The 20,813-nt window shown below is 43.2% G+C and overlaps 1 protein-coding gene and 1 pseudogene across 3 annotated transcripts; both read right to left on the minus strand.

Annotated features, from left to right (window-relative positions):
* Positions 1 to 964: 964 nt before the first annotated feature.
* Positions 965 to 13,708, minus strand: LOC103887982 (zinc finger protein 37A-like). Of its 2 annotated transcripts, XR_652278.4 has the most exons (4): positions 13,474 to 13,708; positions 11,520 to 11,756; positions 6,397 to 6,523; positions 5,068 to 6,106 (listed from the first exon to the last, which is right to left on the minus strand). XR_652278.4 is itself a non-coding variant. In XM_017944764.3 (3 exons), the coding sequence occupies exons 1-3, from the start codon at positions 6,572 to 6,574 to the stop codon at positions 1,621 to 1,623; spliced, it is 330 nt and encodes a 109-aa protein (XP_017800253.1). In that variant the 5' UTR covers positions 6,575 to 7,814; the 3' UTR covers positions 965 to 1,620. The 2 variants fall into 2 exon arrangements, 1 of the variants encoding a protein (XP_017800253.1); XM_017944764.3 differs by lacking the exons at positions 11,520 to 11,756; positions 13,474 to 13,708 and adding an exon at positions 965 to 1,676 and having other exon boundaries at positions 6,011 to 6,106; positions 6,397 to 7,814.
* Positions 13,709 to 18,592: 4,884 nt separating this feature from the next.
* On the minus strand, positions 18,593 to 20,057 carry LOC101001790 (annotated as a pseudogene). The gene has a single exon (XR_652274.3). The product of XR_652274.3 is annotated as an E3 ubiquitin-protein ligase makorin-1 pseudogene (transcript).
* Positions 20,058 to 20,813: the final 756 nt, after the last annotated feature.

Below are 20,813 nucleotides of genomic sequence, written 5' to 3' on the forward strand. Positions count from 1 at the left end.
ATGGTTTCACTCCCGTGTGAATTTTCTGATGTACTGAGAAGGCTGATTTTTGGCAGAAGGACTTTCCACATTCATTACATTTATATGGTTTTTCTCCTGTGTGAGTTCTCTGATGTTCAGTGTAGTTGGACTTCACAAAGAAGGATTTTTCACATTCATTACATTTACAGGGGTTTTTTTTTCCTGTGTGTGTGCTCTGATGCTGTCTGAGATCTGTTTTCTTATGGAAGCTTTCTCCACATTTATTACAGTCATAGGTTTTCTCTTTTTTTTGTGAGCTCTTTGGCTTTGTGTAAGTTGTGACTTCCTACTTGAGGCACCCCACTTTCATTACACCCATTGGTTTTTTTCCCCCGAGTGCCTTCTCTGATGTTGAGTGTGTTTCAACTTCTCAAAGAAAGGTTTCTCACATTTATTATTTTTCTCTCTTGTTTTAATTCTCTGATTGGGAGTGAGGCAAGATTCCTTCTTTAAGACTGTTTCACTATCATTACACTTGCTGGGTTTTCCTGTTGTGTGGGCTCTCTGATGTTGAGTAAGGCATGCTTTTTCATGAAAGAATTTCCCACATTTCTTACATTCATAGATTTTTCTCTCCTGCACGAGTTCTCTCATTTTGAGTATCGTATAACTTCTTCAAGGCTTTCTCATTTTCTTTACACTAATCAGGTTTTTCTCCTGTGTACATTCTTTGATGTTGGGTAAAGTTTGATTTCATAGTGTTTTTCCCCTGTGTGAATTTTTTTTTTTTTTTTTTTTTTTTTTTGAGACGGAGTCTGGCTCTGTTGCCCAGGCTGGAGTGCAGTGGCCGGATCTCAGCTCACTGCAAGCCCCGCCTCCTGAGTTCACGCCATTCTCCTGCCTCAGCCTCCCGAGTAGCTGGGACTACAGGCGCCCGCCACCTCGCCCGGCTAATTTTTTTTTGTATTTTAGTAGAGACGGGGTTTCACCGTGTTAGCCAGGATGGTCTCGATCTCCTGACCTCGTGATCCGCCCGTCTCGGCCTCCCAAAGTGCTGGGATTACAGGCTTGAGCCACCGCGCCCGGCCGTGAATTTCTTGAGTGCATGTTTTGACTTCATGCATGAGGATTTCCCATTTTTACTGGGCTCATATGGCTTCCTTTCCCTAAGGGTTCTTGGACGAGAATTGAACCTTAATTTTGAGATAAAACTTGTCCATATTTGTTTCCTTCTGAAGGTTTCTCTACCGTGAGAGCTCTCTTACATGTAACAAAGACTATCTTTCTGTGAAAGCCTTTCCCACGATCATTATATTCAAGAAGTTGCTCCAAAGATGAATCCTTCGGATGTTGAACAAAATCCTGATTATGACTGGGGGATTTCTTCTTTTGATCATTTTCACAGGGTTTATTCTCTGCATGAGTTTTATTATGCTTAATATCAAGGAAGTCACACCTACTGAATTCAACTGACTTTTTTTCTTACATGGTTTCTATTATTAATAATGATTTCTGAAACACTTTTCAAGCTTGTTCCAAATGAGTTACATTTATGGGACATTTTTCTTGAGGGCACTGTGTTTGTGGCCATATTAAATGCTTCCCTCAAGGTTTTACTTCTCTTAGTCAGTATTTTGTTGTTGATTAATAAAGCTTGCTTCAATTATTTGTCTTTATTTTCTTGACTTCTTTCATGTTATTGGCTTTCTGGACTTCTAAACATAGGAAAAATTAACCATACATTATAAATCTTAACACATTTCTTAAGGAGGGGGTTGTATGCAAGTGCTGTATTCTGAGTTGATTCTTCAGTTTCAGGGCAATATCCTAGGATAACAGAAGTCCTAAACAAATATTTATTCTAGTCTTTGGATGGGTAATATGAAAGCAAAGATAAAACATGCACTATAGTAAAAAAAGGAGACAAAGTCAAAAATTAATACAAATAGCTTTGGCTTATTACAATATGACCTTAAGATGGATAAATCTTGGAATAAAATAAGAAATAGTGAACTGAGAACAAAGGAAGTCAGGAAAATGATTAATCCAACAGAGGATAATCAAAGCATGGGGTAAAGACAGGGGACACAATAGGGAGACAATGAAGACTAAAGGGTGATTAAAGGAAGTGTCAGAGCACAGATTATGTTTGGAGGCAAATCAAAGATTAGATCCTTCTCTCTCTCTCTTCCCTATACCTTAATTACTTAAGGATAATTCTTACTTCACTCTACATGCCTCTAATCTTTCTCTTCTTTTCCATTATGCACACCAATTCTCAATTAAAAATACAAAATCATTCACTTCCTCAGGCCTAAAGCTCAGTCCTATAGTTCAGGCCCCATCTCTCCCTGCAGTTTTGATACGGAAAAACAATGTCCAAACAGAATGTTAAAATATAGAAGAGGACAAGCATGCTTGCAACAGGATCCATTTCACCTCCATATCCTGGTTGTTGGTGCTACCACCTGATTCTATCAGAGTTAATCAATAGTAATCTGTCCTGTTGGCCTATCGTACTTTTCCCTCTTTCAATCAGCTGATTTACTTTACCAATTGTTTGTGCCCTGTCTTAATACTGTTTTTAAATACACTATATTTAGATCAGTTTTACATTCATGACAAAATTGAGTGGGAAGTGGAGAGTTCCCACGTACCCCCTGCCCCCACATATGCACAAAGTTCCCAACTATTAACATCTCCCACAAGAGAGGTATATAGTTTTAAATGATCAAACCGACATTAACAGATCATAATCACTCAAAGTTAATAGTTTACATTAGAATTCACTCTTGGTGTTGTACATTGTATAGGTTTGGACAAATGTGTGTGTATATGTATGTCTCCACTATTACAATACTAGGGAGCATAGTTTCACTGCCCTAAATATCTATGCTCTGCCTAGTCATCCTTCCCTCCCCTTTTAACTCTTGGCAACCACTAATCTTTTTTACTGTCTCCATAGTTTTGCCTTTTTCCAAATGTCATATAGCCTTTCATTTCAGATTAGCTGTTTTACTTAGTGATATACATGTAAGGTTCCTCCATGTTTTTTCATGGCTTGGTAGTTCATTCCTATTTAGTGCGGAATAACATTCCATTGTCTGGAGGTACTACACAGTTTATTTATCCATTCGTCTACCGAAAGACATCTTGGTTGCTTCCAGGTTTTGCCAATTATGAATAAAGCTGCTATATATCTCTATGGGCATGTTTTTATATGGACATAAATTTTCAACTCTTAATTTTAGTTTATTTTTTATTTGAGATAGGATATGGCTCTGTCACCCAGGCTGTAATGCAGTGGTACAATCGGCTCATTGCCTCGAACTCCTGGGCTCAAGAAATCCTCCCACTTCAGTCTCCTGAGTAGCTGAGAGTACAGATGTGTGCCACAACATTCAGCTAATTTTCGGTTTTTTGTTGTTGTTGCTGTTTTGTTTTTTTGGTACAGGATCTTGCTATGTTGCCCAGGCTGATCTCGAACTCCTGGCCTCAAGTGATCCTCCCACCTTGGCCTCCAAAAATGCTAGGATTACAGGAATGAGCCACTGTGCCTGGTCTTAATTTTATTTAGAGACAGGGTCTCACTCTGTTGCTCAGGCTAGAGTGCAATGGTGCAATCATAGCTCATTGCAGCCTCCAACTCCTGGGCTCCAGTGACCCTCCCACCTCAGCCTCCCAAGTACCCGAGTAGCTAAGACTACAGGTGTGCACCAGGATGCCCAGCTAATTAATTTTTTTTTCCAGAGGGAGATTTCACTATATTGCCCAGGTTGGTCTTCAATCCTTGGCCTCAAGCGATCCTGTAGCCTTGGCTTCCCAAAGTGTCGAGCCACTGTGCCTGGCCAACTCTTAATTTTTAATTCTGCTCTCATATGTTTTACTTCTCTTTGGTTTCTCTTTTCTGTGAGAAAGCAAACACCTGGACACCTGGCTACCTAACATAGTCCAAGGACCCTTTTTGATCTTTGTCTTAACAATTTTGTCTATGGGTGCTGTTATCCTCTGCAATTCACACTGTATGCAATAATACCAATTGTGTGCTTAAGAGCTTAGGATTTTTCTGTAGTAGATAAAACAAACAGAAGTCAATAGGCTAACAAAAAAAAATGGTATTAGATTTTAACGCTTAGAATTGATACTAGATTCTTACACCTAAATTCACAATACATGTTCAAATGACCATCCCATAAGTCTACAGTATTAGCTCCTATCAGATCAGGCTATATAATTCCAAAATTGTTCATTTTCAACCACAAACCTCCCCTCATGTTTTCCACTTAGTACACATTCTGTCCTTAGCCCTCCTCAGAACCTGGATATCCTTCAAAACAATGCTACTACTGTCCCATTGTTTAAAAAGTAATCCCTCATCACTTTTAAGTTTCATTGAAGGAAAATTTTCTAAGTAAATAGTGTTTGTACAATATATCTAACAGTGTTTTCCACAGTGCTGGTTTGCATGATATTTTTTTCTCTACTTCTTCTTTTATAAGCGAGCCTGATTTTCATTGCTTTGGGCAGATTTTCCACCTTAAAATATATATGTTATAAGGATTTCAGCTGCCTTAGCATTTCAGCTGCCTCCAACTTCCAGTGAAAATTGAGTTGACATCTTGTTTTGTATTTTCCTTGTGGTTTTTGGATACCTCTCAGGAAAAGATGAGGCAATGCTGAACTCTACACATCCATCTGCATATCAGATCTCACTCCTTTCTTCTTAAAACACCTTGTTCATGCTCTCCTGGTTCTCCCTGTACCATGCTGGATGGTCCTTCTCAGTCTCCCTTGCTAGAGGCCTGTGTTTTCCTGGCTTCCAAATGTAGTGCTTAAAGGTATAGCTTTGGCCAGACGCGGTGGCTCATGCCTGTAATCCCAGCACTTCGGGAGGCTGAGGCAAGCGAATCACAAGGTCAGGAGTTTGAGACCAGTCTGGCCAATATGGTAAAACCCCATCTCTACTAAAAATACAAAAATTAGTTGGGCATGGTGGCAAGCACCTGTAGTTCCAGCTACTCGGGAGGCCGAGGCAGGAGAATCACTTGAACCCAGGAGGCGGAGGTTGCAGTGAGCTGAGATCACACCACTGCACTCCAGCCCGGGTGACAGAGCGAGACTCCATCTCAAAAAAAAAAAAAAAAACCCAAAAAACAAACAAACAAAAAAGGTATAGCCTTTGCCATATTCTCTTACCTATTATCTCACTCAGTGAAACTGAAAGTCTTACTCGGCTTATAAAGCTTTCCCTCCAGCTAACTCTCTCACCTTATCTGCTTCTTTCTCCTTGCTGGATGCCCTCTGGTCCCACTGACTTCCTTGCTGTTCTCTAATTACTACAAACACACTCTTTTCTCAGAATCTTGGCACCTGCTATTCCCCTGGCTTGGAAAGCTCTCCGACAATCCATGGCTCAGTCCATCCCTTCATTGAAAACTCTCTTTCACTGTTCCTGTTCAAATGTTCACCTCCACAAAGAGGCCTCCCCTGTCTCCTCTTGCTAAAACAATACTCTCTAGGAGTCTGTATCTTTTTCATCTGACTTTTTCAGCATGTTGATCACTACCTGGCTTAATACATATTCATTTGCTGATTGGATCTACTAATAGGAGTAGAGATGTTGCTTCTGTATCCCCTGTGCTTAGAATGTGACTGGTACGTAGCAGGTCCCGAATAAATATTTGTCAAATAAAGGAATGCATGAACAAATGCATGTTTACAGGGTGTTTGACACCAGAGAGAAGGTGAACAATGGCCATTGTTGGACAGAGAGAAACACAGACGTAAAGGTCTAGGATGAGGAAGACAGCAACTGGATTCTATAAAAAACAAGAAAGTCTCTTCCTAAAAGTCAGACAGAAAAACAAAAAACCTTTATATATGAGAATATTTGGAGGTTTGATATCTAAGATATGGTGGTCATCTTTCTTCTGTTACTTTTAAAAGCCTGGAAAAGAGATTTCTAAAATATATTTCAAAGATACCAACACCTGGACTGACCACCTGGGATCTAATTCCCCCAGGTTCTTTCTACCTGACTTCAACTCACCTGAGTGGCTCTGACTTGGTGGTTCTCTCTTTAATAGCCATGATTCTTCTCCTTGCTTCAACTTGACTATCAGCTCAGGTTTGGTAACACAGTGCCCTGTTATGGGAAATAACAGGAGACTTGGAAAAATTGCTTAGGGTTCAGGCTTTCTGAAGGAGAACAAGAATGGAGAAGCTCTAGAAGCTACACAATAATGGTGTCCCAATGTGCTTCATCAGAGTAGACCCTTTCACCAGGGAAGTAAGAATACAATATTCTTCAAAGTACCCTCAAAGAGTCTTGACTCCCAAATCTCAAACATGAAATTCATCATTCTCTACAATAATTTGCTTCCTAAGATAGGAACTGCATGCTGTTGGGAGTTGCATGGGGGAAGCTGGGCTTACCCATTGACACCAGGTGCCTGTAGTTCTCCAGCATCACATCCCTGTACAGGAGCCTCTGGGCAGGGTTCAGGAGCTGCCACTCCTTCTGGGCGAAGTCCACAGATACATCCTCAAACAGCACTGAGCCCTGTAATAGTCCAATCCTGCTCCATCTGAAGTGCCCAAGACTCAATGCCATGGAAAATATGTATGGGAACTAATCCCTACCATGTTCACTGTTAAAAGTTTACAGGGAAGTGTTACAAAGGCTGTCTGACATGTACCTTCCTTCAGTTATATTTTATGGGGGAAACAGAAATCATAATAAAAACACTAGGCCTTTATGCTTATTTACAAATCCACTTATTAATTCATAAAACAATTGGAGTTTCCTCTACATGTCTGGAACTGTTCTAGCTGCAGAGGAGACCAAGGCAAAGAAGACGTTGGTCCTGTTTTTAAGACTCTTTAGACTGATGAAGAGACTTTCTATACAAACATACACATGCAACAATGAATTATGGAAGCCATGAAAAAATGGGTGGTCAAGGTAGAAGGAGGTCACAAAGAGGGAAAAAAATTAATTCTCAGGTCATTCTTCATCAAGGAGAGTAACATTTGATTGTACACAAGCAGTGAGTTTTGTGTGAACACAGGGCAACAGCATAAGCCAAGGTGCAGATCATGAACACACACCTCAAATGAAAGGAATTACAAGGTAGTACCGTGGGTTAGAAGAATAAGGTTGGGGACTTCGGAGATAAAGAACAATAGAGGTGCTGTGTGGTCAGAGGGATTTTAGACTTTCTCCTATAGACCAGTGGCCTCCAAAGTATTTAGTCACCCATTAGTAAAAATCCCTGAGCATCCCTCAGTGTATTTGTAAATTATTTATGTACACAACTCTCAGCCATTCACCAAAAGTAAAGCTTAACAACTTTCTTAGTTTTTTTAGATACAAAACAAATTTAAATGGATATTCCAATACTTTCTTTCCATGCACAATTTGATTGTCTTGTGCAGTTCTCTAGAGTATATACACCTTTACTTATATTACTTCCATGGACAATGGGGACATACAAATAAGTAATGTAACTAGATTTACATTTTGAAAGTAATGCTCCAGGGGCAGAATGGAGAATGCTTTAAGGCAGTGGTTGTCAATTAGTGGCAATTTTGCCTCCCCGGGAGCATCTGGCAATGTCTGGAAGCAAGTTTTGTTGTCATGGCTAAGAGGGGTGGGGTTGGGATCTAGTGAGTAGAGGCCAGAGATGCCGCTAAACATCCTACAGTGCACAGAGCAGCCCCTACAACAACGCATTACCTGGCCCAAAGTGTCAATGGTCAAGGTCAGGAAGCTCAGTTTTTTGTTGTTGTGTGTGTGTTTGTTTTTGACAGAGTCGCGCTCTGTCGCTAGGCTGGAGTGCAGTGGCACGATCTCAGCTTACTGCAACCACTGCCTATGGGTTCAAGCAATTCTCCTGCCTCAGCCTCCTGAGTAGCTGAGACTATAGGCATGCGCCACCATGCCCGGCTAATTTTTTTGTATGTTTAGTAGAGACGGAGTTTCACCATGTTGGCCAGGATGGTCTTGATCTCTTCACCTCGTGATCCACCCGTCTCAGCCTCCCAAAGTGCTGGGACTACAGGAAACTCAGTTTTAAAGGGAAGTTCGAGAGGAAGATAGTAGACTGGTGTGAGAGGTGACCACCTGTCTTCATGTAGTAGCAGTGGGGATTGAGAAGCCTGAACTAATTCTACATGGAATTAACTAGTGAAGAGCAAATGGAGCATTGTTCTCAGATTATCATGACAGCAGCTGGGCTGATGCTGGCACCATACACTAGGATTGCCACAACAGGAGAAAGAATTGGGGGGGTGGGGTAGGGGGGAGAGAGAGAGAGAGAGACACCTGGGACATGTTATATATACTTAAGGTATGTGTGAAACATACAGGTGGACACGTCCAGGTAACAGCTGCATATACTAAGGTCTTGGAGCTCAGGAGAGAGAGCTAGTATAAAGATGAATCTTTGGGCCAGGGGCGGGGGCTCATACCTCTAATCCCAGCACTTTGGGAGGCCGAGGTGGGCGAATTGCTTGAGGCCAGGAGTTTGAGACCAGCCTGGCCAATGTGGTGAAACCCCCTCTCTACTAAAAATATAAAAATTAGCCAGGCATGGTGGCAGGCAACTATAATCCCAGCTACTCGGGAAGCTGAGGCAGGAGAATTGCTTGAATCTGGGAGGCAGAGGTTGCAGTGAGCCGAGATCACTCCACTGCACTCCTGCCTGGGTGACAGAGTGAGCATCCATCTTAAAATAAAAACCCAAAGAAGTCACTGAAATCTTTGTGCCCTCAGTAAATAGGGTGAAATAAAAGTACCTAATTCATAATATGGTTGCCAGAATTACATGAGCTAATCCAAGTAAGGAATTTAACAGTGACTGGAACATAATATGCAGACCTAAATTGTAGGTAATAGTAGAGCTGACCGACTGTTATAATTTTGCCACTCTATCTTCAAACTTGGAACAAGAAAAATGACCAGAATGCTGGGCACGGTGGCTCATGCCTATAATCCTAACATTTGGGAGGTCGAGGCAGGCAAATCACCTGAGGTCAGGAGTTCAAGACCAGCCTGACCAACATGGAGAAACCCTGTCTTTACTAAAAATACAAAAAATTAGCTAGGCATGGTGGCACACGCCTATAATCCCAGCTACTTGGGAGGCTGAGGCAGGAGAATCGCTTGAACCCGGGAGGTGGAGGTTACAGTGAGCTGAGATTGTGCCATTGCACTCCAGTCTGGGCAACAAGCAAAACTCCATCTCAAAAACAAAAGAAAACAAAAGAAAACAAAAAAACAGAAAATATATATTCTAATACAAATTATTAATGTTCTAGTAGCTGGAAGGCATGATGCAATAATTAGCAGAGGATTCAAAAAAATATTTATCATATAAAAAGAAGATGAAAAAGAAAAGTATTTAAATGATTTCCACAAAACCTGAGAAGACAGAAGAGTGTTATCTTGTTTAGGTATATTATCGATGAAAAAAATTCTGATGTTGATAGAAAAATATGTTAAACACATCAACAGTAATCAATGATAATCAATTATAGAATAAAAATAAAATGTCGACTTTCAAAACCACTGGAAGAGAGAAAAAGAAAGTAAAATAATGCAGGAAAAAAGTCAGGAAGTAAAAAAATGAAGAAAAAATGGTCAAAAAAGCATGGTTACTAAAAAGGCAAAGTAGCTCTTAAGTTTCACTGGAAAAATCGAATGAGTAAATAATTTACCAGGGATGTGTTCATTTTCTTCTGCTCCTGCAAAAGTTTAGAGAAGTGTGAAGGCAGAGCTGTAGGAGGGAGAAGGAGCAAAGAAGTCATGGGAAATACGCTTCACTTTGAAGGTCCTCATAGCACATGCCTAGAAATCCACAGACATCTGCTGGCAAATTGCTGAACTATGGGAAAATTTCTCTTGATCCTTCAGAGTGGCAGGTAGAAGTTTGCACAGGGGACTCTTATAACCCTGGTATAACCACTGGAAGCTAACAGAATCAGGGTTTTCACTGGGGAAAGTAAATATTTGTTTCTTACAAACCTCCTTGGATTTAACAGCAGACAAATATAAACCACACGAAATCCAACTAAAAAGACCTGGTTGAACAATCATGTTACAACAAAGGATGAGATGTCATGCCATCAGTCTTATTACCACACATATTACAGGCTAAATTGTCTGTTGTCTGACTGATTGATATTTTACTTTACAATAATCCAGTAGAGGCAGGTAGTAATGGGGAAAGTGTATACGTGTGTGTGTATGTGTGTGTGAGAGAGAGAGAGTGTGTGTGGGTGTGTGTTGGGGGAGTGGTATATAGAAGAAATAAAATTGTCCATATGCTGGAGCTGTGACAAGTACCTGGGAGTCATTATATCATTTGACTTTTCTATGTTTTGAATATTTCCATAATAAAAAGCATAAAAAATGACACAGCAAAAACTTACAAAGGTGTGCTCATTTACTTTTCTATGTATATTTTTAATTCCTGGAGGTTAAAGAATTAACAGGAACCTCTGACAACAAAAATAAGTGTGCTTTAAGGGAGTCTATTTTAAAAAGAAAAAGATTTGTTCTCCTTTGGTTTCAGCGTCTCCGAATATTTTTTTTTTTTTTTCACTAAGAAACTTGTTTCCACTTAACTGAGACAGGTGGACAATGGCCTGGCAGTCATGGGGCCTGGGTTCTTTTTTTGGTTCTGCCACTAACATATAATGCAAGCCTAGATTATATTAACCTAGTTATAATAATATTAAAATACTGGCCGGGTGCGGTGGTTCACGCCTGTAATCCCAACACATACGGAGGCCTAGATGGATCACGAGGCCGAGTTTGAGACCAGTTTGGCCAACACAGTAAAACCCTGTCTCTACTAAAAAAACAAAAAATTAGCCAGGCATGGTGGCAGGCTTCTGTAATCCCAGCTGAGACAGTCCTGAGGCAGGAGAATTGCTTGAACCTGGGAGGCGGAGGTTGCAGTGACCTGAGATCGTGCCATTTCACTCCATCCCAGGCGACACTTCGAGACTCAGTCTCAAAAAAAAAAAAAGACACTGACAATACTTGTATAGTAGTTACTATATAACAGGACTTGTTCTAAGTACTTTGCATGTCTTCCTTAATTTAATCTTTAAAGTAAAGCCAAGCCTAGCTACTATTATGACTTCCATTTCATAAAAGAGGAAAGCGAGGGGAAGACTGAGCAATGCAGTGGAGCTGGGCTTTGAACTCGGGCAGTCCGGCCCCAGAAGCCATGCACTTAAGCACTGTGTCAATATTTTTCGCTTTTAAAATAAGGCACAATTACATAACCCCTGAAAAGCTTCCCCGTACTCCTATAATGTCAAGAGTAGGTAGTGGGTAGCATGTCCCTAAATTCCAGATGTGGAGATGGGCGGGGTTTGAGGGCTCTGCAGAATCTAGGAAGAGGGGTTGAAGAATTAGGGGCATGGGAGGAGTTTCTGAGAGGAGTGGGGGTAGTATCTTCCCTGTCAGTCTGCGCACCAGGTCCTCACCTGGGAGTTCCTCCTCCGCAGCCAGCCTCCTGCCCACCATCCTCAGCCCAGCTCACCTCTTTGTCCTGTGACAGCTGGCCCACACCTTCGCTGACCGACGGTTCTTGGCAACCTCTGAGATGCTGAGTTATTCAGGGCGGAAGAACCAGGAATTGCTTCAAGAGCAAGGGCTTAGATTTCCGTTTCCCGGACGTCCTTGGTGCAACTCTGTGCGTTTCATCAGAGGGTGGGAACCTCCCAGGTGAGATTCCTGCTTCTGGCATCCCCTTCTCACAGGAGTAGGGTGACCCTGGCTGGGGTAAAAGGGAATAAATTCAGATAACTGGGACCTTCAGCCGACTTCCAACTCTCTCTTGGAGTTCACCATCTCCTACAACAGAGGCTTTCAGTGTGGACCCCGTGTAGCAGGACAAGCCACAGACAAAACCTCTCAGACACCGAGTTGCAGAAGGAAGGACTTTATTCAGCTGGGAGCATCGGCAAGCTACTGCCTTAAAATCCGAGCTCCCCGAATGCACAATTTCTGTCCCTTTTAAGGGCTCACAACACTAAAGATTTCACATGAAAGGGTCGTGATTGATTTGAGCAAGCAGGGGGTATGTGACAGGGGCTGCATGCGCCGGTGGTCAGAGAGAAACAGAACAAGGCTGGGAGTTTCACAGTGTTCTTCTATACAATGTCAGGAACATCGGTTTCTAAGTCATGAGTTGATTTTTAACTACTGGGTTTAGGCCAGGCAGACCCGGGCCCGGTTCCGGGCCTGGCCCCGGGCTGCCTGTCTTTGGTTTTACTTGATTGTTTTTTTCTTAAAACAGGTACTGAGTATAAAACAATATGAGAGGGTCTCTTTCTTTCCTCACCCGGACTGGCAGCGTCAGTATCACGTAGGAACTAAATAGAAAGGCAAATTCTTGGGCCTCTCCCCAGACCCACTGAATCAGAAACGCTGCGGGTGGGGCGCAGTCGTGGGGTGGGGTTTAACAGGCCCTCCAGGTGACGCTGATACATGCGAGTCTGAGAACCACTGCCTGCAAATCTCCCTTAGGAACCTGAGAACTGCGGAGGGCACAGACAGATGGACTTCGAGGTTCCCAGAGGCCTCAGTCACACAGTATCCCCAGGGTTCTGCAGAAACACCAAGAAATCTCCAAGAGCCTTAAGGGAAGGCTCAGTCCTTACACACTCCGGTTGGCCCATAGAGACATGCCACTCTGCTAAGTGCTGTGAAGCATGCGATCTGGAAATAAAACTGGGGCTTGCATCCCAGATCCTTCACTTGCTAGCCATGTGACTTCACCTCCAGAGTCTTGGTTTTCTTCTCAGTTAAAATGGGGTGGGTAACACCGACTTTACAGAGGGTCTTTGAGAATCAAATGATACGCCGCATGAAAAGAACAGTAGGAAAGGCAGGCCACATTTCCAGAGTGCTTAGAAAATGCCACGAGCTGTGCGGAGTGCTTTAGAGGTGCTCTCTTATTCAAGACTCAGAACGACCCTGAGGCAGGTTTTAGAAATCACTTCATTTTACAGATGGGGAAACTGAGTCTTAGAGGTTAGGTTCATCACTGCGTTCATGGAGATCCAGTGACAGCTAGGATGCGAACTCGTCTTACTTTCAAACTCAGACTCTGTAATGGGCTTGCTAAGGTAGGAATGATAGTATAGCATAAAGTAAACGTTGTAAGAATTGTTCTCACCCCTGCTGGAGTCGTGGGTTTGACCAGCGGACAATGGTTGCCCAGGGCACCTGCGAATTAGAGGCGCTTCTGGAAACAGCTCTTTAACATGTGAATGCCTTTTCCTGGAGCCCTTTATTCTGCTCAGGAAACCTGCTCCCTCAGCCCTTATCTTCTTCGTGGAACCAGCAGATCCGCAGCGGACCTCCTCCTCCGTCACTTGTTTTCTAGACGGACAGATGCAGGGCAGACTCGGGAACAAATGCCATGGGGTCTGAATCCGCGTAGGATTTGCGCAAATTTTTGCTTCCACAGGCTGTGAACACAAACCTACCTCAAGCCCCGCAAAGTAACCCTCCAAGCTAGCCTCTCGCCCGCGGAGCACAGCCTTAGTGCAGCACCTGGTCGCTGAGTTACGCGTAGACGCGGAGGCTCCACGCTGATCCGAGACAGGAGTAAGGAACAATGAGGAAGAACTGCACATGCGCAGACAGGGCTGCCAAGGACCGGTTCCCCCCCGGGGCGATCCATCAAATTCCAGACTCCGTTTCCCACAAGTCTCGGCGCCCCCTTCCTTAGGGAACTTTTTTTTTTTTTTTTTTTTTGAGACGGAGTCTCGCTCAGTCGCCCAGGCTGCGGTGCAGTGGCCGGATCTCAGCTCACTGCAATGCAAGCTCCGCCTCCCGAGTTTACGCCATTCTCCTGGCTCAGCCTCCCGAGTAGCTGGGACTACAGGCGCCCGCCACCTCGCCCGGCTAGTTTTTTGTATTTTTTTAGTAGAGACGGGGTTTCACCATGTTAGCCAGGATGGTCTCGATCTCCTGACCTCGTGATCCGCCCGTCTCGGCCTCCCAAAGTGCTGGGATTACAGGCTTGAGCCACCGCGCCCGGCCAGGGAACTTCTTAAAAGTTTCTGGCTTATTTGGCGAGTTGGGGGATTTGTGGTCCAAAGTCTACTTTTGATTGGAGCCCTAGTTCCCTTCCTTATAACCCACCAGGTAGGGGATTTGAACGCGCTCCACGTATAATCAGTGTCACTTTAGATGCAAAGGTACCATGAGAAGGAAAGGTGTTTGTCAACTGCACATCCGAAAACAAAATTAATGAAAGCCAAGCAACATAGTGGAATATTTATAGAAAATAAAGCAAAGCAATAAGTAAAAGATTAATAACCACGACCAGCAAGCTTTCTCCCCAGAATGCAAATATTACCTCCACCTGAAACTGGATTTCAAAAGTAAAAATCTCACGTAATGGCAAATACACATAAATCAAAGGAAAATTTCATCTAAGAAGCACACTCAGAATCTCCCTTTCCAGAGATGACCATGGTCAATGTTAGGTGATATTGAAATGGGACCCCAAAATCTCAATGAGCTATTTGGGTCTTTTCATTGAACATGTTGTTAAAAATTTTCTTACCCTTTTAGACTTTTTACTTTGAAATATTTTAAACTTACAGAAAAGTTTCAGGGATGATTTATTCTGAATGATCATCTGTAAACCATTTATTCAGATTCACCATCAGCAAATAATCTGCCTCCCCACCTTCTGTCTCTCTTCTCATCCTCATCACTATTTGAGGGTAAGTTACAAATATGAACTGTCACACCTAAAACTTTAGCATGTATCTCCTAGAACAAGGGCATTTTTTAAAACATAACCACAATTATCAAAATTGTTTAAACATAACCACAATTATAAAATCCAAGAACTCAGATATAATATTATTATCTAAAATCTAGGTCATATTCAAATTTTACCCATTGTTCTAATAATATCCTTTATAATTTTTTTTCTGATCCAGGTTCAACTGAGGATCATTTTTACATAGAGTTGTCCTATCATTTAGACCACTTTAATCTAGTTCCTTGGCCTTTCTCTGTCTTTCAAGACATTGTTAATTTTGAAGAGGACGCATCAGTTGTTTTGAAGAATGTTCCTTTATTTGGGTTTGTCTGATTGTTTCTGTCAGGCCTCTGAGCCCAAGATAAGCCATCATATCCCCTGGGCCTGCACGTACATATCCAGATGGCCTGAAGTAACTGAAGAATCACAAAAAAAGTGAAAATGGCCTGTTCCTGCCTTAACCGATGACATTACCTTGTGAAATTCCTTCTCCTGGCTCATCCTGGCTCAAAAGCTCCCCTGAGCACCTTGTGACCCCTACCCCTGCCCACCAGAGAACAACACCCTTTGACTGTAATTTTCCTCTACCTACCCAAATCCTATAAAACAGCCCCACTCCTATCTCCCTTCACTGACTCTTTTCGGACTCAGCCTGCCTGCACGCTGGTGAAATAAACAGCCTTGTTGCTCACGCAAAGCCAGTTTGGTGGTCTCTTCAGACGGAAAGTTTCCTCATAATGCGATTCAGGTTATACATTTCTTGGCAGGAATCCTACATAAGGAATGTTGTGTTCTTCTTGGTGTATCATGCTAGGTCAGTGGGATAATGTCAGTTTATCCCACTTCTGGTAAAAAAAATTTTTGGCACAACTCTCCTTTATTAATCTACCCTTTTGGTAACAATTCCTTGATCACAAATCTAGCACAGGTAGCCGAAAGATACAAAAGTACCATAGACTTTGTATTGACTCAAGTTGGATGATGACTTTTACGCTAAAATTAACACATACTGAAGAGATAAAAAGTTCTCAAAGTTTACACACGTATAGGAACACAAAGTGAGTACAATTTTAAAAAAAGGATGATTACTTTTCAAATTATTTAAAGGAAAGCCTATCTTCAAACACCCTAGGAACAAGCCACTCAACACTACGTAACCTTGGAAGAGCTCTGAAAGAGTATTTTTTCCACCAGCAAACCAAAACACACACCAATTGGCAGTAGACAGATGCATGTCTTTTTACTAAGAAATGGATATTACACAAATGCATATTTACGGCATAATTTTACTTCATGTGAATAACTGCTAAAGCATGACACCAGGCCGGGCGCGGTGGCTCAGGCCTGTAATCCTAGCACTTTGGGAGGTCGAGGTGGGCGGATCACGAGGTCAGGAGATCGAGACCATCCTGGCTAACACGGAGAAACCCTGTCTCTACTAAAAATGCAAAAAATTAGCCGGGCATGGTGGCGGGTGCCTGTAGTCCCCACTACTGGGGAGGCTGAGGCAGAAGAATGGCGTGAACCCGGAAGGCAGAGCTTGCAGTGAGCCGAGAGCACACCACTGCATGCTAGCCTGGGCGACAGAGTGAGACTCCGTCTCAAAAAAAAAAAAAAAAAAAAAAGGCATGACGCCATATGAAGTAATGGTAAATAATTAAAAGCTTATTTACTGAACATAAATAAATTGAAACTAAGAAGTGCAAAACTAAAACGGTAATAGAAAAATAATTTAATAAAACACAGTTAGAAGAATTACAAAATACTCTTCTGAATACCTGCTATGAAATTATCTATACCCATGAAGAACAGGCATTTTCCAATATTAAATTGGTGCACTGTGGTCATACTCCATAATAGACACTGAAAAGCATCATCTGTAAAAATGATTTTTTGTTTTACCTGGGAAATGTGCTTCTTACAAAAAGGCGGCTGCAAAATACAAGAGACTTTGGCAACTGTTAGTCCAAACTGCACCATTTTGTAAGCCCCCTGCCATTTTGCAGACCTTGGTCAAAGTGAAACATTCCACGGGGGTTCAGGTCATGAGAAATATTCTTATCATACCCTGCCGGGCAAGGGCCCAACTGAAGAGACATCCCTATCATATCCTGCTGGACAAAGGTCCAAGGAACATCTTATCACATCCCACTGGAAAAAGGGCCAAACTGCTTGACCACAGGTACATCTTACCAATATCCTGCCAGGCAGCAAGTCAGATGGCCCAGACCCCTCCTGCCCATACCTATAAGTACCCCAGCCTGTAAGCGGTCAGACTCTGGCTTTAAGCTAACCCCCCATCTCTGCAGGTTTCTGCAATACGCCTGTGTTGCTGTTGAGCCCCCCTCTCTCTGTGTCTTTCTTTAACCCTCACCTTCCCTTCAAAGCCAAACAGCAACAATTACTTGTTTTTTACTTAAAGTTAAAGAACGAGTGGGATCCAAGGAACCAAGTGGTAGACCAGGAGCAGGTCCAAGTTATTTTCAGGAAACAGAGCAACAAAGCACACAGGCAAAATTTCTAATAGAAATCCTTTTAATAACTTAGCTTGTCTCAGGGATTACCATCTCCTCCCCTTTAGTAGAAAAGTGTGACTTATTACTGTAGACCAATTACTCCACTACAGTAAACACCTTAGTTTTGAATCACATCTGTCTACCTGAAAGCTCAGAGGTAAAATTAGGCAAGTACCCACAAAAACAAACACACCACACTCAACAACAAAACATCTCGAATGGGGACAAAGGTTTTTCAAAAAGTGCCTAGACTAAAAAGCCTAGATTGTAAACAGTAAATACAATTCTGTATCCACCCCCAGTTTGTGTTAATATGTAGGATAACCAGATAGTTTTAACTGTATGGCTAAACCATTTCTTTATTTATATAGACAGACAGAGCTAGCACTGCTTTGTCCTTTAAAATTTATCTGCCACACAAGGCTTAAACCACTAAACCAAGTTTCTCTACTAAGGCTAAGAATACTGCATCTATGCAGGGATGAGAAGCTTATCACATACTCACACTCACACACACCAAGCTCTTGGGAGTCAACTTTCAACTCTCCATTGATTTTATGCCCCTCTATCTTTTATTTGCATTCTTTCTCAATTTTCCTATCATACAAAACATGGTAGGGCTGGGCACGGCGGCTCATACCTGTAATGCCAGCACTTTGGGAGGTCGAGGTGCGAGGATCAGCTGAGATCAGGAGTTCAAGACCAGCCTGGCCAACATGGTGAAACCCTGTCTCTACCAAAAGTACAAAAATTAGCCAGGCGTGGTGGTGCATGCCTGTAGTCCCAGCGACTTGGGAGGCTGAGGCAGGAGAATTGCTTGAACCTGGGAGGGGGAGGTTGCAGTGAGCCGAGATCATGTGACTGTTCTCCAGCCTGGGAGCCTGGGTGGCAGAGTGAGACTCCATCTAAAACAAACAATAAACAAAACACATAATAGAAATCTCAACACATTCGCACCTCGTTCTGGTGACCCAGTAGTATTACCTGTGTACAATTAAGCAAGAGACCAAAATCACAGAGCAAGTGGACAGGGTGGGAATCACAGGGTAGGGAACAGATATAAAAACACAGATGTGCAGATTTCAGCAGAAAACTCAAGGATCCACACCCTGTGTTGGAGCAGAAGACTCTTTACAAGCGCACATCCCTTCAGCCATCGCTCCTATCCTTGGACCGGAAAGCAGGGCCACAGCTTTTGCTTTTGAACCTAGGGTCCTCAAAACGAGCGTGTGGAGTCCATAAGTACAATCTGGTTGAAAACAGATGACACAACACACCTACATGAACTATCTGACTGTTAAATTCATGTTACAAAACACTAACTTCAGGATTTATTTTTGAATCTTTTTTCCACAGAGAAAGTAACACACCTCTTGGGGAAAGGTCACAGATTGAGAAGACAGGCCCTGGGTAAAAATTAAGACAGCACCTGGAGTTGATAGGCCTGCCTAGGAGAGAAACACGGGCACTGTCACACTGCCACAGGGGACTGCTGCTGAGGTCAGCAGGCCAGTCCACATGCCACGCAAGGTGGCTATTGAGCCAAGTCATAAAAATCTTCCAAATCAACATGGAACAAGTCCCACTCATTTTCAAAGTCTGTCAGTTCATCGTCCCCATCTGCCACAAGCATAAGCAACATCTCACCCAGCTCAAAGGTGACAACCTCTTCTTCATTGTTGTCAAAGGGGTCATTGTTCTCTCTTTCCTCAATGAACTCCTAGAAGTGGTTCCTTCACTGGGCCCAGTATCTGCTTGCCTGTCTCTGTGTATCCTTTCTATGGCCATCAGGGAATACCTGCTTGTAAAAACACATCCCCCAAGATAGGCAGCTCCCCCGTCCTTCATCAAAATCTCTGCACGCCTGGCTGCTCATTGCCTCCTTAACTTTCTGGATGAGTTTCTGCTTCTCTTCTTTCTCCCACCCGGTGCTCACTGGGAATGACAAAGTTAGATGTGATCCGGTATTCTGGGTAGGACACTATGATCTAGCTCTCAAATAGCTTAGTGCCCTTCCACTTGTGAATACACTTGAGACAGTAGGTGTGGCTGCAGCTGGAGAGGATCCCAAAGCCACGCTCACCGGTGCTGGCTTTCTCACAGGCCACCTTCATGCAGATCCCACACACCATATCCTTGCTGCACTGCACAGCCAGTGAGAGCTCTGTTTCCTTCTCATGGGCCTCAGGGCAAGATTTTTACATGCTGTGGTCTCTGGGCAGCATCCATTGGAGGTAGGACCTGCAGCTTACATGATCACATGACTCTCTGTGGAGACACACACAGTTCTACCCATTTCCATCTCTCCCACTGCAGCCTAGGGGCAAAGCGGCTTCTTTGTTATCACAGCTGTTTGCTCTTTCTCTGATTCTCCCTTGGTCACTGCAGAAAGAGGCAGCATGGCTGCAGTAGAGTTGCCTGGGAACAAACTCAACAGCATCCACCAGTCCTCTGAACACGCTCCTACAGTTGCAAAGTTTGAATTGGACTCAGCTTCGCCTGTATTCGTTTCAACAAGCGGTCCAACTATGAACGAGAGACTTGAGGAAGCAGCAAGGGATGATTTTGTAGTTAGATCTGTAGCAGTTGCTTCTTTCCGTTTCAGTGGCTTGCTGAGTTCACATCTGCAGCGGCCTCCATAACCACAGCACCCTGGCTGAAAATACGTGCCCAGTACGCCATGTGGACTGTCAGAGAGGGAGTGCAAGTAGCGACAGTTATCTCCTTCCTTACAAATCCCATGCACAAAATACCAGTAGGTGACCTGTTCAGTTCAGCCGTTGCTGCAGCTACTGCCACTCCTTCTTCCCAACCCCAGGGACGGGGGTGGTGACTGTGGGATAGGGGTGGGATAGCTGACAATGCAGGTCCTGCTCCTGATATTGTGGCTGTTGTTTTGGGAGCTGCAGCCTCCACTGTGACTGTTTATCCCACATGCCCATTTTTGGCAAGATTAACTTTGATCCCATGGTTAAGATGATGTGTAGGCCAATATACTTTTATATCAATTGTTTCTTTTCTGCTGTTGCTGATAATAATAACTTTAAAATAGTAAGCTCCAGCCAGGCACGGTGGCTCAGGCCTGTAATCCCAGTTCTTTGGGAAGCCAAGGCAGCAGATTCACTTGAGACCAGGAGTTTGAGACCATCCTGGGCAATACAGTATAACCCCCTCTCTAAAAAACAAAACAAACACAAAAACACTAGAAAAAATTAGCTGGGTATGGTGGTGCACACCTATAGTCTCAGCTACTCAGGGAGCTGAGGTAGGAGGATCATGTGAGTCTGAGTGGTCAAGGCTGTAGGGAGCTATGATCGTGCCACTGCACTCCAGCCTGTCCCAGCACTTTGCGAGGCTGAGGCAGTCGGATCATGAGATCAGGAGATTGAGACCATCTTGGCTAACATGGTGAAACCCCATCTCTACTGAAATACAAAAAAAAATTGCCAGGCGTGGTGGCAAGTGCCTGTAGTCTCAGCTTCTCAGGAGGCTGAGGCAGGAGAACGGCATGAACCCGGGAGGTGGAGTT

Source organism: Papio anubis, chromosome 16, assembly GCF_008728515.1.
Source record: "Papio anubis isolate 15944 chromosome 16, Panubis1.0, whole genome shotgun sequence".
Lineage (NCBI taxonomy): Eukaryota > Metazoa > Chordata > Mammalia > Primates > Cercopithecidae > Papio > Papio anubis.

Excerpts from the sequence above, each read along its gene's own strand:
- LOC103887982 (XM_017944764.3), bottom strand. The coding sequence starts at position 6,574 with ATGGCATTGAGTCTTGGGCACTTCAGATGGAGCAGGATTGGACTATTA. Across the intron at positions 6,107-6,396 it reads CAGGCACCTGGTGTCAATGG|GGCACTGTGTTACCAAACCT; the intron begins GTAAGCCCAGCT and ends TTCCCATAACAG. Across the intron at positions 1,677-6,010 it reads ACCAAGTCAGAGCCACTCAG|AAGTCCAGAAAGCCAATAAC; the intron begins GTGAGTTGAAGT and ends TCCTATGTTTAG.